Here is a 15,389-nt window from a genome sequence, read left to right on the forward strand (position 1 = left end):
CCCGTCTCACGGTCCCGCGGCCAGGAGCCGCCGCTCATCTCTCTCTGCAGCCACCGCTGAGGAAGCGTCCCCTCTGAGGGGAGAGTCGGTCATGGCAGCAGACGCCGGGATGGCTCCGCGACCGCTACGCCGGGCCCTCCTGGGCTCGGGCCGCAGACCAGTCGGCCCTCTGGCTCCTCGGCGACCTCCGGGAGGCCGGGATGCAGGGCGCGCGGCAGAGAGGAGGCGGACAGCTCAGGCCGCGCAGCAGGCAGGCTCCCGCGCGTTCCGCGACTGCCACACGCGCCGCCCGCGCGCACCCTACCCTGTCTCCGCCGCCTGGGCCCTGATTGGGCGCGACCTGGACTCCCGGGTGCTTATTGGCGTCGCCAAGTGCTCGTCACTGGCCCCTCCCGCCCTTGCATGCACCGCGCGGAGTCCGCCTGCTAGCAAGGTAGGTGGCTCGGCAGCGAGAGCCGTCAAGGGCGCCTTGGAGAGTGACCCTCGGACCCCGCCGCCATCTTCCGGTCGTCCCAGTCCCGCCCCGCAGAGAAACCGGCCGGGTTCCTGTTAGAATCCTGTCAGGTGTTCACTTGTGTTAAGAGGCGGGGGCGTCCGCCCCATTCTCTTAGTAGAGTGCGGGGTGGGGCGGGGCTGGGCGTGTCTCTGCAGGGGCTGGGGGCTCCCGGTGGTTACCGCCATTGCAGAATTACAGCTCAGACAGTGAAGGAGGTCTGACCTAACCAACTCCGTCTTGCGTCTCTCCTTGTTCATTCCTGAGCTTCTGTGAACTAATTTTGGGAGGAACTTTTTATAGTTTTAAACAAAGAGGATAACAGTCCTTTCCCAAAACAAATCTTGTCTGAAAACTAGACTGCCTTTGTAGGACTAGTAAGTTAGCCATAAGACTAGAAATTACGGTTTACGAGACATGCAGCTGGAGGCCGCAAGATTATGATCCTCCTTAAACCGCTCTTAACATCAGTGCTTGAGGTATTTTGCTGAACCCGCACTTGATGGATCCTGGCACCACCCAGTTGGATAAACTGACTTATCTGACCTTGTGGCCCCCACCCAGGGTCCAACTCAGTGCAAGAGAATAGCTTCAATTCCCTATGATTTCATCTCTCGCCCAACCAGTCAACACTCTGGACTCACTGGCCTTCCCCCACCCACCAAATTATCCTTAAAAACTCTGATCCCCGAATGCTCAGGGAGGCTGATTTGTGTAATGTTGAAACTCCAGTCTCATAGTGGGCTCTGCGTGAATTACTCTTTATTGCAGTTCCCCTGTCTTGATAAATCGGCTCTGTCTAGGTAGTGGGCAAAATGAACCCATTGTATGGTTACAAATTTGGGGGTTCGTCTGGGATAGCCCTTGTAGCTGCCTGTCCATGATTCGATAGCTCCCCCTCTGGTGACAGATCCAGAGGCCAGCCTAAGCGGCCACATAGTTCTCTTGGACTAGGGGCTGACTGGCACTGTCTCTGCCAGTGGGGCGCTGCTAGCCCAATGTGCATGAACTTAATTGCAATGGAGAAATAGTCTTGGGGAGACATCCCATAACTGTAGCCCTATCACAGGATGTCTGTAGCTCCATGGTGGGTGCTGTAGCCAGGTCATGGAGTGTCTGTAGTTTATAGCCCCATCATGGGTTCTCAGGTTGGTGAGTATCCTAGATGCTGCCAATGCCTCCTTCCTTCTCCAGACTGATTCTATAGCCGCATGGTGGAGTGTCTGCTGTCTCAGTTTGGCTCCTGGGGCATCTCAGTTGGCTCTCCCTAACTAAGTAGGAAGAGTCTTGGTTCGGGAGACTTCTCAATCAGGAAGATTTCAGGGAGATTTGTCAGATGGAGAATAGGAGGATAGTTTGGAAGGGATACTCTTGGAGTTCTTGGTTAGGGATCTTAATTTGGAAGGCCTTGTCTGACTCATCTTTCTGTGTGTGTTTGTATATATGGAGGGGATCTCTGAAGGAATTGCTGACGGAAGTCCAGCAGGCCTAGCTTGGAGAACACACCTTATTTATCTGGTCACATTCAGTGAGACCTGAAAGAAGTTTAACAGGCTTGATTCAAGGTGACTGCTCAGAGACAACCCATTGAATTCACGAACCGAGGTCACCCCTCCGCACTGTGAGTAGATGAAAGATGGCAGGGACCAACAGGAAAAATTTGAGCCTTGCCAAGTCAATGTGGGGTGCTGAACAAGGTGACTCGTGTTTGTTTTGTTATGTGTATTTTGCTTCTATTGGGATGGAAAATGTGAATTCAGCTCCCCATGCAGCCTATTGGGCAGCATCTTGCAAAATTGAGAATCTTTTGCGTATGGTTCCTGAAGGGGCGGCCTGCCCCTCCACACCTGTGGGTGTTTCTCGTAAGGTGGAACGAGAGACTTGAGAAAAGAAATAAGACACAGAGACAAAGTATAGAGAAAGAGAAGCGGGGGCCCAGGGGACCGGCGCTCAGCTTACAGAGGACCCACGCCGGCACCGGTCTCTCCGTTCCCTTAGTATTTATTGATAATTATCTTTACCATCTTAAAGACAGGGGAGTGGCAGGACAATAGGATCAAAGAAAAAGAGGAAATCGGCAGTAAGACATATGAACAAAAACCTCTGTGACATGAATAAGTTTAAAGGAAAATGCTGTGCCTTGAGATGCATATGCAGACATCTCCATAAACCTTTTAGTAGCATTGTTTCAGTCTATCACATGGGGAGAAACCTTAGACAACACCTAGCTTTCTTAGGCAGAGGTCCCTGCGACCTTTGGCCGTGTACGTGTCCTTGGGTAGTTGAAATAAAGAGAATGGTGATGACTTTTAACCAGCAAGCTGCCTTCAGGCACTTGTTTAACAAAGACACATCCTGCACAGCCCAAAATCCATTCAACCTTGAGTCACCGCAGCACATGTCTCTTGCAAGGACAAGGTTGGGGGTAGGGTCACAGATGAACAGTATCTCAAATACAGAACAAAGAACAAAATGGAGTCTCTTATGTCTACTTCTTTCTATATAGACACAGTAACAGGCTGATCTCTCTTTCTTTTCCCCACAGTTCCATAAAACAGAAAAGGGTGATCTTATTTTGTAAAGTGGCTTGACCCCCACAGCTGTGGCACAGCGAGCAGAATCATCTGTTCTAGAAGCTGCAGAGAAAGGGAACCTGGAAACCTAGTATGCTGACAGAAAGGGTAAGAAATTCTTACCACCCAAATTTTTGCTGTGTGTGTGTGTGTGTGTGTAAATGGTAAATGTCACTGTTTGTCTTCTCTGCTAGGGTTTAATAGAAAAAAGGTATTTGTGAGACTGTTTTTAGGCTGTAGCAAATTTGGTGCACTTTGTGCTAGGAGTTTATCTTTCTGTAACGGAGAGAAGGGTGCGTGGGTTTAGGACTTCTATAAGCCCACTCTATAAGCCCACTCTTCAAGCCAGCCCTGCAGGCTGGTCAGTTCCAAACTTCGCCGCAGGTCCCTGAAACCAATACCAGATGAAATTTCACTGTCTTGTTTTGTGTCCTTAAGAGCTTAACCTCGTGACCGTGTGGGGATACATTCTCTTGGTCTCCACCATTCAGAGGACAGGAAATTTAGGGTTCATGTCATAGCCTTAAAAATTAACTTGAGCAGTTAAAAGCCTTTGCAAGTTTGAAATTGGCTGCTGTAGACTTCTCCTGGTAAAAGCAATAGAAACTGCTCAGTGCTGTGTAGCCCAGTTAACTAAGGCTTTATCTTTTGACATTATTGACCCGTGTTCAATTCTTGGCTTCAGGAATGATGCCTTTCTGATTTGTTACTTGTATAACTTTGCCATTTATTGAGATTTTACCCCCCATGACTGGTTTCTGATTTCCTGTCTTGACTGTCTTGAATTTTCCTTTCTCTGAACTACCTTTGGAGAGATTCTAAATCTTGTAAAACAAAACACTGCTCGCCATCTCTTTGAAGCACCTTATGCATCCATGGTTAAATTATAACCTTAGTTAAAACTTACAAATTTAATGTGGAAAGTTACCTGTGGTAGAATTCAAAAGCCAGAAATATTGGCTGTCCTGGCTAGAGTCTGGTAATAAGAGATTTTAAAGGATTTTTTTCTTTTTTCTGAAACGGAATCTTGCTCTGTCGCCAGGTGGGAGTGCAGTGGCAAAATATTGTGTCTGGACTTGGTGGATTGCTGGTCTCACTGACTTAAAGAATGAAGCCACGGACCCTCGTGGTGAGGGTCTTAAAGATGGTGTGTCGGCCGGGCGCGGTGGCTCAAGCCTGTAATCCCAGCACTTTGGGAGGCCGAGACGGGCGGATCACGAGGTCAGGAGATCGAGACCATCCTGGCCAACACGGTGAAACCCCGTCTCTACTAAAAAATACAAAAAACTAGCCGGGCGTGGTGGCGGCGCCTGTAGTCCCAGCTACTCCGGAGGCTGAGGCAGGAGAATGGCGAGAACCCGGGAGGCGGAGCTTGCAGTGAGCTGAGATCCGGCCACTGCACTCCAGTCCGGGCTACAGAGCAAGACTCCGTCTCAAAAAAAAAAAAAAAAAAAAAAAAAAGATGGTGTGTCCAGAGTTTGTTCCTTCAGACGTTCAGATGTGTCTGGAGCTTCTTCCTTCTGGTGGGTTCATGGTCTTGCTGTCAGGAGTGAAGCTGCAGACCTCTGTGGTGAGTGTTACGGCTCTTAAAGGTAGCGTGTCTGGAGTTGTTCATTCTTCCCGGTGGGTTCGTGGTCTCACCAGCTTCAGGAATGAGACTGCAGACCTTCACAGTGAGTGTTACAGCTCATAAAGGCAGTGTGGACCTAAAGAGTGAGCAGCAGCAAGATTGATTGCAAAGAGCAAAAGAATAAAGCTTCTACACTGTGGAAGGGCACCTAAGGGGATTGCTGCTGACTGGCTCTGGCAGCCTGCTTTTATTCCCTTATCTGGCCCCACCCACATCCTGCTGATTGGTCCATTTTACAGAGAGCTGGTCTATTTTACAGAGAGCTGATTGGTCCGTTTTGACAGAGTGCTGATTGGTGCGTTTACAATCCTTGAGCTAAACACAGAGTCACAGAGTGCTAGTTAGCTAGATGCCCAGTTAGCTAGCTACAGAGTACCAATTGGTGTATTTACAAACCTTGAGCTAGATACAGAGTGCTGATTGGTGTATTTACAAACCCTGAGCTAGACACAGAGTGCTGATTGGTGCATTTACAATCCTTGAGCTAGACAGAGTCACAGAGTGCTAGTCCTCCAAGTCTCCACTAGGTTAGCTAGATACAGAGTACCAATTGGTGTATTCACAAACCCTGAGCTAGACACAGAGTGCTGATTGGTGTATTTACAAACCCTGAATTAGACACAGTGCTGATTGGTACACATACAATCCTCCAGCTAGATATAGAAGTTCTCCAAGTCCCCATCCAGTTCGGGAGACCAGCTGGGTCCTACATCAGGGCTGCAGGCCGAGCTGCCCACCAGCCCCGAGCCATGCCTGCACTCCTCAGCCCTTGGGCTGTGGATGGGACCGGGCGCCAGGGAGCAGGGGGCGGTGCCCGCCGGGGAGGCTCAGGCCGCGCTGGAGCCCACCGCAGTGGGGGAGCTCAGACATGGCGGGCTGCAGGTCCCGAGACCTGCCCCACGGGGAGGCAGCTAGGGCCTGGCGAGAATTTGAGTGCAGCACTGGCCGGCAGGCACTGCTGGGAGACGGGCGCAACCTCCCAGGTGCTAAACCCCTCGCTGCCCTGGGCTCGTGGCATCGGGTGGCGGCTCCCTGTGGGGGGCCTGCTGAGCCTGCGCCTGCTGGAACTCACACTGGCCCGCCAGTGCAGCCCCGGCTCCTGCGCGCGCCTCTCCCTCCACACCTCCCGGCAAGCAGAGGGAGGTGGCTGTGGCCTCAGCCAGCCCAGAGAGGGGCTCCCACGGTTCCGTGGCAGGCTGAAGGGCTCCTCAAGCGCCGCCAGAGTGGACGCTGAGGCCGAGGAGGCACTAAGAGTGAGGGCTACTAGCACATTATCACCTCTCAATATCGGCTCACTGCAACCTCTGCCTCCCAAATTCAAGCGATTCTCCTGCCTCAGCCTCCCAAGTAGCTGGGACTACAGGCGTGTGCCACCACACCCAGCTAATTTTTATATTTTTAGTTGAGTCAGGATTTCACCATGTTGGCCAGGATGGTCTGGATCAGACCTCGTGATCTGCCTGCCTCGGCCTCCCAAAATGCTGGGATTACAGGTGTGACCCACCGTGCCCAGCCTTAAATAATTTTTTCTTATAAAAAAGAGATCTATAGTTAAAATCAGCTTAGTATCTATCTATCTATCTATCTATCTATCTATCTATCTATCTATCTATCTAGATATCACCCCAAGCTATACATATATTTAAAAGGTTTTTATGTTTTTTCTCTTCTTGGATCTTACTTTTCTGAAGAAAAAGGGTTTTCTTCTTCTCTGTCAACTCAATTGTATTTCTCCGTTTTATGTTCTTGCCACTCTTGATGTCAGCATGAGAGAACCTAAGATAAATTCTAACAGCCTGGGAATCCTGGGAAAAAGCAGAGGAGGCACCACAAACCCCATTCTGAGAAAAACCTCTGTTTTTTTCATGGAACGCCAGTTTTGGGGGAAAAAAAAAAAAGATTCCTCTCAAAATCTAAGACTCTGTTCTGTTGTGCGTTGTGTTATCTGATGGCTTTTACTTTTGGCGGTATCAAAAATTACTTTGCATTATGGGAGAGCTTTTAGCCTTGCTGTGTAATAACTAGGTAGGAAATATACTTTAAGGGATGGCTAATGGCAGTTATGGAGGGATACTGGCTCTTTGAATGCTTGGCTCAGAGAAGCATGCTCTTGGCTGCCTGGAAGATATGGAAGCATCCCCACCCCACCTCGCACTGAGAGATGAGACTCCCATAGAGGATGGGCTGGTTACAAAATGGGCTGATTGGCTTTGGGTTGCCTTGCAATGAAATGCCTGGTAGGAGCATTGCATGATCTTCTCCCACAGTATTTCCCTCCTTTTGGGGGATCCAGGAACCAGAATAAAATGGCACCCTTAATTTTGGGGATTTGTTTGCCTTCCAACTGTGCCTGCTTATTAGGCCCTAGAAAGTGCAAGCGTTCCTGGCCCTGTTCCTCCAAGGTCTCCATCCTGAAGCCAGTAATCCAGTTAAAAAACTAGCAAATGAAAAATCTTAACTACTGGATCTTCTGTCTGTCTGTCTACTGATATGTGTTGTGTGTGTAATATTTATGTATAAAAGAGCTCTGATCATTTGGCTTAGAAAAATCGGGGCTTAAATCATATTTTATCTGAAAAATAGAAACTGTAATGCCTTTTGTTCACAAGACTTTAGTAATCTTTTGGAAACAAAGATTTAAAATTATTGGTAAAAGAAAAATGTCTTAAATTTAGGCCGGGTGCAGTGGCTCACGCCTGTAATCCTAGCACTTTGGGAGGCCCAGGCGGGCGGATCATGAGGTCAGCAGGTTGAGACCATCCTGGCTAACACCGTGAAAGCCCATCTCTACTAAAAATACATAAATTAGGCCGGGCGTGGTGGCTCATGCCTGTAATCCCAGCACTTTGGGCGACCGAGGCTGGCGGATCACGAGGTCGGGAGATCGAGACCATCCTGGCTAACACGGGGAAACGCCGTCTCTACTAAAAATACAAAAAATTAGCTGGGCGTGGTGGTGGGTGCCTGTGGTCCCAGCTCCTGTCCCAGAGACAGGAGAATGGCGTGAACCCGGGAGGTGGAGGTTGCATGAGCCGAGATCGCGCCACTGCACTGCAGCCTAGGCGACAGAGCAAGACTCCATCTCGGGAAAAAAAAAAAAAAAAAAAAAAAAATTAGGCCTGGTGGCGGGCGCCTGTAGTCCCAGCTACTATGAGGCTGAGGCAAGAGAATGGCGTGAACCAGAGATTGCAGTGAGCTGAGATTGTGCCACTGCATTCCAGCCTGGGCAACTGAGCAAGACTCCATCTCAATAAAAAAAACTTTTGATCCCCAAATGCTCAGGGAGACTGATTTGAGTAATGATGAAACTCTGGTCTCCAGCACAGTGGGCTCTGTGTTAATTACTCTTTCTCTATTGCAATTCTCTTATCTTGATAAATCAGCTCTGTCTATGCAGCAAGCAAGGTGAACACACTGGGTGGTTACACCAGGATGGGGTAGGGGGCAGTGAAGACACCATTGGTGAACGGGGACTGTTCAGGCCTTCGACGCCTGCCATCAGAACCTTCCTCAGCCTCCCCTCCTGGCTGTCCCAGAAGCACCCCAAACATTCCTCTCTGCTAACTCCTCAGTCCAAGAATGGACCCGTGTCACAACCTGAGAGCCCAGGACAGTCCAGAGGGAGTCACATGGGCAGGTGGCCCGTCGCAATCTGCAAATATGTCAACCTTTTGGTAAAAGGGCAACAGAAGAGAGTTTGTTGCCTCTAGATGCCCTAGGTCAAGTAGTAGCTGTCCCTCTCCTTTTGACCCAAAGGTGACAGTGTTGGAAGGTAAATAGGTTTACTCACCCATGAGCAACCTGGCTAAAAGATTTCAAAGTGTATTTAATTACTATTCTGTATTCAACCTCATTAAAACAAAACTGCTCAGTTTTTTCCTTACCTTTTTAAATCTTATACTTAAGCACCTTATTGACAGAAAAAAAAAACATTATAAACTGTCTTGGTGTGAAATGGACTGCTGGTTTCAAGGCATTTAGGAATTTTACTGTAGCTAAAGAGTTATGCGATTTTAGACGTTCTTAATAAAAGTAACTATTTCTCCAAAGAGAGATTATGCTTTCCTGGGAACTGAAATTTAGGTCTCTCCTATCCAGCCTGTCCAATTTTAGTTTGGATGAATGAGGTTTTATTTCATCTGGAAGGCAATGAAAAAGAAATGTGTATGTAACAGAAAGTAGTATTTGACACCGTGTTGAGCCAGGCTTTTTTTTTTTTTTTTTTTTTTTTTGAGACAGAATCTCACTCTGTTGCCCAGGCTGGATCTTGGCTCCCTGCAACCTCTGCTTCCCGGGTTCAAGCAATTCCCATACCTCAGCCTCCTAAGTAGCTGGGATTACGAGCATATGCCACCATGCCCAGCAAATTTTTTGTATTTTAGTAGAGATGGAGTTTTACCCTGTTGCCCAGGCTGGTCTCGAACTCCTGACCTCAGGCAATCTGCCTGCCTCGGCCTCCCAAAGTGCTGGGATTGCAGACACGAGCCACTACGCCCTCTCTCTAAAAACATTTTTAAAAGGAGCCAGTGAGGCCTGCGCAAGCCCCAGCCCATTGGTGGTTTGGGGTTGCTATCTGCCTCATAAAGTAGAGTGGAGGGTTTGTCTTCTCCTCTAAACAAGCCTCCTATATGGTTGGCCTTGGCATCTGCCAGGAGTAGAAGGGCAGGACTTGAGGCCTCCTGGGTCTGGGTTTTCAGTTGAGGTCGAGAGTGAATGCAGTGATTGTAACCAGAAAACCCAGAGTGGGGTGTAGTTGCCTCTGGAACTCATCACTGTTAACTCAGCCTGGACTTTGTGACAGTTAGAGAAGTGGATTTCTTAATAATAATAATTTTTTAAAAAGAGCACTTTGGCCGGGTGCAGTGGCTCACGCCTGTAACCCCAGCACTTTAGGAGGCTGACGCAGGCAAATCACCTGAGGTCAGGAGTTCAAGACCAGCCTGGCCAACATGGTGAAACCCCATCTCTACTAAAAATACAAAAATTAGCCAGCTGTGATGGTGCATGCCTGTAATCCCAGCTATTCGGGAGGCTGAGGCAGGAGAATTGCATGAACTTGGGAGACGGAGGTTACAATGAGCCGAGGTCGTGCCATTGCGCTCCAGCCTGGGCTACACAGGGAGACTCTGTCTCAAAAACAAAACAAAACAAAAAGAGTACTTTGTGGGTTTGATTTTATATGTATACATAAATTTTCTGCCAATAGCCTATAAACCAAATGAATTCTCAGAAACTCCAGCTGAGCCTCTCTAATGCAGCCATTTTCTCCATCTCTACTGCCTCTTTCCCATCAGTACATAAACACAATTGAGTTCATCTTCAAAAAAGGCTTTAGGGATAAAAATCTTTAAAAAGAGGCTTTAACTCTTCCCCTTTCTAGATACCACTTCTCTTTTCACAGCTAATACTTTTTTTTTTTCTTTTGAGACGGAGTCTCGCTCTGTCACCCAGGCTGGAGTGCAGTGGCCAGATCTCAGCTCACTGCAAGCTCCGCCTCCCGGGTTTACGCCATTCTCCTGCCTCAGCCTCCCAAGTAGCTGGGACTACAGGCGCCGCCACCACGCCCGGCTAGTTTTTTGTATTTTTTAGTAGAGACGGGGTTTCACCGTGTTAGCCAGGATGGTCTCAATCTCCTGACCTTGTGATCCGCCCATCTCGGCCTCCCAAAGTGCTGGGATTACAGGCTTGAGCCACAGCGCCCGGCCCACCTTGTCAATTTCTACCCCCAAAAAATGCCTGATGGGATTTTGATTGGGACTGCATTAAATCTTTAGATTAATTTGGGGAGAACTGATGTCTTAGCAATGTGGAGTCTTCCCAACTCATGAGCATAGCATACTCTTATTTATTTATTCTTCTATTTAACTTTCTCAGCCTTTTTTTTTTTTTTTTTTTAGCTTTAGCGTACAGGTCTTCCATGATTTTGTTTAATTTATCCATAAGTGTTTTTCTGATTTTTGGTCCCGTTGCAAGTGGTGTTTTAAATTTTTCAGTTTCCAATTCTTCAATGCTACTATATAGAAATAAAATAGTTTTTTTTTTTGTTTTTTTTTTTTTTGAGACAGAGTTTTGCTCTTGTTGCCCAGGCTGGAGTGGGCTCACCGCAACCTCTGCCTCCTGGGTTCAAGCAGTTTTCCTCAGCATCCCGAGTAGCTGGAATCACAGGCATGTGCCACCACATCCGGCTAGTTTTGTATTTTTTAGTAGAGACAAGGTTTCTCCATGTTGGTCAGGCTGGTCTTGAACTCCTGACCTCAGGTGATCCGCCCGCCTTGGCCTCCCAAAGTGCTGGGATTATAGATGTGAGCCACCGCACCCGGCCGAAATATAATAGTTTTTATGTTGACTTTGTATTCCACAATCTATCTTTCTTTTTTTTAATTTTATTTATTATCATCATCATTATTATTATTATTATTTTTGAGACAGGGTCATACTCTATTGCCCAGACCTGAGTGCAATGGTGCCATCTCAGCTCACTGCAAACTCCGCCTCCCAGGCTCAAGCGATTCTCCTGCCTCAGCCCCCTGAGTAGCTGGGATTACAGGCGCGTGCCACCATGCCCGGTTAATTTTTGTATTTTTAGTAGAGACAGGATTTCACCATGTTGTCTAGGCTGGTCTCAAACTCCTGACCTCAAATGATCCACCTGCCTCGGCCTCCCAAAATGCTGGGATTACAGGCGTGAGCCACCATGCTGGGCTGTCCCACAATTTATTAGTTCTGATAGCTTATTTTGATGAATTCCTTAGGTTTTTTATATACACAGTTATGTTTTCTGCCAATAAAGATAGTTTTGCTTCCTCCTTTCCAGTCTGTATGTATGAGTCCATTTTCTGTTGCTTATAACAGAATATCTGAAGTTGGGTGATTTGTAAAGAAAAAGAAGGTGATGGTGACACTGAAAGCTTAGACTTCACCACTATGCAGTATATTCATGTGACTCAGCTACACTTGTACCCCTTACCTTTATACACATTTTTAAAGGGAAAAAAAGAAAAAAGATTTGTTTCTTATAGTTATGGAGGCTCAGAAGTCCAAGGTTGAGGGTGCATATCTGGTGAGAGCCTTCTTGCTGATGGAGACTACCGAGTCCTGAGGTGGCCACGGGGTGTCGCATGGCGAGGGGCCGAAAATACTAATGTGCTATGCTCAGGTCTCTCTTCCTCTTATAAAGCCGCCAGTTCCACTCTGATGATAACCCATTACTTCATTAACCCTTTAATCTATTGATCTATGAATTCATCTATTCATGGGGATAGAACCCTCTTGATCCAATCACCCCTAAAGGCCCCACCTCTCAACACTGCCATATTCGGGATCAAGTTTCAACATGGGTTTTGGAGAGGGCATTCAAGCCATAGCACTGTACTTGTTTGTTTTTCTTGCTTTATTTCACTGACTAGAACCTTCTGTACAATGTTGGATAGAAATGGTGAGAGCAGACACCCTTCACTTGTCCCCAGTTTTCACAACAAAGCATTCAAACTTTACCCTTTTAGAGCCATGTTCCTCTAATGTAGAACCACAGCTCTGACCGTCTCCTTCTACCCTTTTCCAGCCATGTTCCTCTAATGTAGAACCACAGCTCTGACCGTCTCCTTCTACTCTTTTCCAGCCGTGTTCCTCTAATGTAGAACCACAGCTCTGACCGTCTCCTACCCTTTTCCAGCCGTGTTCCTCTAATGTAGAACCACAGCTCTGACCGTCTCCTACCCTTTTCCAGCCGTGTTCCTCTAATGTAGAACCACAGCTGCGACCGTCTCCTACCCTTTTCCAGCCGTGTTCCTCTAATGTAGAACCACAGCTCCGACCGTCTCCTTCTACTCTTTTCCAGCCGCGTTCCTCTAATGTAGAACCACAGCTCCGACCGTCTTCTTCTACCCTTTTCCAGCCATGTTCCTCTAATGTAGCGCCACAGCTGTGACCATCTCCTTCTACCCTTTTCCAGCCATGTTCCTCTAATGTAGCACCACAGCTCTGACCATCTCCTTCTACCCTTTTCCAGCCGTGTTCCTCTGATGTAGAACCACAGCTGTGACCGTCTCTTTCTACCCTTTTCTAGCCGTGTTCCTCTAATGTAGAACCACACCTGTGACCGTCTCTTTCTACTCTTTTCCAGCCGTGTTCCTCTAATGTAGTGCCACAGCTCTGACCATCTCCTTCTAGGTCAAATGAGCAACTGGATGCACCACTCAAAGTTTTGCCCACTTGGAAGATTTCCTTTGACCACTGTTCTCAGGACCACCTTGAGTGGGGTTACAGCAGTATGTGATGCAGAAACATCTGTAACAAGGAACCAGACTTGAAAATTTTTTTTTTTTTCTTTTTCTGAGGCAGGGTCTCACTGTCGCCCAGGCTGGAGTGCAGTGGAATAATCACCACTTACTTCAGCCTCCCAAGTTGCTGGGATCACAGGTGCATTCCACTGCACCCGGCCATTATTATTATTATTATTATTATTATTATTATTATTATTATTATTTTGTATAGATGGGGTCTTACAATGTTGCTCAGTCTGTTCTCGAACTAGTGGCTCAAGCAATCCTCCCGGCTCGGCCTCCCAAAGTGCTGGGATTACAGATGTAAGCCACCGTGCCCAGCCAGACTTGAATTTTTTTTTTTTTTTAATTTTTTCCTCCTTGGTCAAGTGGTGATAGAGGATTCCCCATGAGGCCATAGACGTGGGTGAGAGAGAACAGGCAATGTAGCAGGAGTAGTTACTCAGAGAACTTGCTTCAGCATTTAGGACCTGTCAGACCCAATCCCATTTATACCATTTCCATTTCATAATGAGTCCATCATTAAGTAGATGGAGTGCAACTTTCTGGCTCCATGAGTCATATAATACCCAATTTAATTTATCATTAATAAATAATGATATTTAGGCTCAGCTCAGGACACTTGATATTTTGGTGGCCCACAGCCAAGGGCTTTAGTGTCCACTAGGGCAAGTGACATGCTCGAAGCTGTATCTCAAAAGGAGAATAGTTACCTGCAGAAGACAGTATTGTGTTTCTTCTGATTTCATCTCGAGGCCTCTTTCTGGATAGTGACTGTAAATTCTAGCCCCGTCCTGACTCCAGGGCCCCAGGAGAGGTGGCCATGGATGTTCGCAGTGCACCATTGACAGGATACTTCATCATCTGGCAGATGGCCTAATTCCTAAGTGTCTGACCCATGACCAGGTGTCCGCCTCACAGGAAACTTGTTGATCCTGGCAGACACCTGTGTGGCTCTTGTCTGACTTGTGTCCAGTTTATTCCTACCAAGATAGCCACTCTGCAGGAGAACCTCACTGGGAGGAGAGTTGGGTTCAGGTGTGACGGTCAGGTGAGTTGCAGAGGAGGCAACACAACAAAACACATGAAGTAACAGAAGCAGTGTATTGCTTACAGATCTCTTACAGAGAAGAGGGCAGCACGCCTCTCAGGGCCAGTGGGGAGAGGAGAGCCAGCCTGGACACACGTGCTTAGCTGGGGAGCGGGAAGTGAGAGAGAAAGCAAGGGGCCTGAGGGCTAATGTCTGTTTTGGGTCCAGGCCATTACTCAAGCAGGTTTCCTGAGAGGAGGGTTTTGTTTTGTTTTGTTCTGTGGCGGTGGGGGGCGAGGGTTGGATTTGGTTTTGTTTCTTTTTTTTTGAGATGGATTCTCACCCTGCCACCTAGGCTGGAATGCAATGGTGCAATCTTAGCTCACTGTAACCTCCGCCTTGCGGGTTCAAGAGATTCTCATGCCTCAGCCTCCCAAGTAGCTGGGATTACAGGTGCCTGCCACCACACCTGGCTAATTTCTGTATTTTTAGTAGAGATAGGGTTTTGCCATGTTCCCCAGTCTGGTCTCAAACTCCTAACCTCAGGTGATCTTCCTGCCTCGGCCTCCTAAAGTGCTGGGATTCCAGGCATGAGCTGCCACACCCAATGGGTTTTTGGTTTTTTGAAATAGGATCTCATTCTGTTGCCCAGGCTGGAGTGCACTGGCACTATCACAGCTCACTGCACCCTCTACCTCTCAGGCTCAAGCAATCCTCCCACCTCAGCCTCCTAAATATCTGGGATCACAGGAGTGTGCCACCATGCCTAGCTAATTTTTTTTTTTTTTTTTTTTTTTTGAGACGGAGTCTTGCTCTGTCACCTAGGCTGGTGCTATCTCGGCTCACTGCAAGCTCTGCCTCCTGGGTTCACATCATTCTTCTGCCTGAGCCTCCCGAGTAGCTGGGACTACAGGTGCCCGCCACCTCGTCCGGCTAATTTTTTTGTATTTTTACTAGAGGCATGGCTTCACCGTGTTAGCCAGGATGGTCTTGATCTCCTGACCTCGTGATCCGCCTGCCTCAGCCTCCCAAAGTGCTGGGATTAGAGGCTTGAGCCACCGCGCCTGGCAACCTAGCTAATTTTTAAATTATTTTTGGTAGAGACAAGGTCTCGCTATGTTGCCCAGGGTGTCTCGAACTCCTTGCCTCAAGCAGTCCTCCCATCTTGGCCACTCACACTGTTGGGATTACAGGCGTGAGCCACTGAGTCCACTAGGAGTTCTAATCGGTAAGTTTAGAACAAGCAGGCACAAGTACCATGGGGTCATGCTGTGACTCAGAGGTGGTCACCGCAGCATGTCCGTGTGGGGCGAGGGGGTTGGTGGAGCAAGTCACGCAGGTAGTATCTAGGTGTCCACAGGGAAATGGTCATCAGGAGGTG

General features: G+C 47.9%; 1 protein-coding gene across 8 annotated transcripts in view; it reads left to right on the top strand.

Moving 5' to 3' along the window:
• Positions 1–91: 91 nt before the first annotated feature.
• The window catches only part of LOC119625924 (uncharacterized), a 28,375-nt gene continuing 13,077 nt past the window's right edge, over positions 92–15,389 (top strand). For 2 of the 8 annotated variants that reach the window (XM_073023188.1, XM_073023189.1), the window contains exons 1-3: positions 92–433; positions 1,943–2,114; positions 3,039–3,174. In XM_073023188.1, coding sequence (XP_072879289.1) covers positions 92–433; positions 1,943–2,032 — 432 coding nt within the window. In that variant the 3' untranslated portion in view covers positions 2,033–2,114; positions 3,039–3,174. The other 6 variants (XR_012095436.1, XR_012095438.1, XM_073023190.1 and 3 more) reach the window with 5 other exon arrangements.

The sequence above is a fragment of the Chlorocebus sabaeus genome, chromosome 14 (assembly GCF_047675955.1).
Source record: "Chlorocebus sabaeus isolate Y175 chromosome 14, mChlSab1.0.hap1, whole genome shotgun sequence".
NCBI lineage: Eukaryota > Metazoa > Chordata > Mammalia > Primates > Cercopithecidae > Chlorocebus > Chlorocebus sabaeus.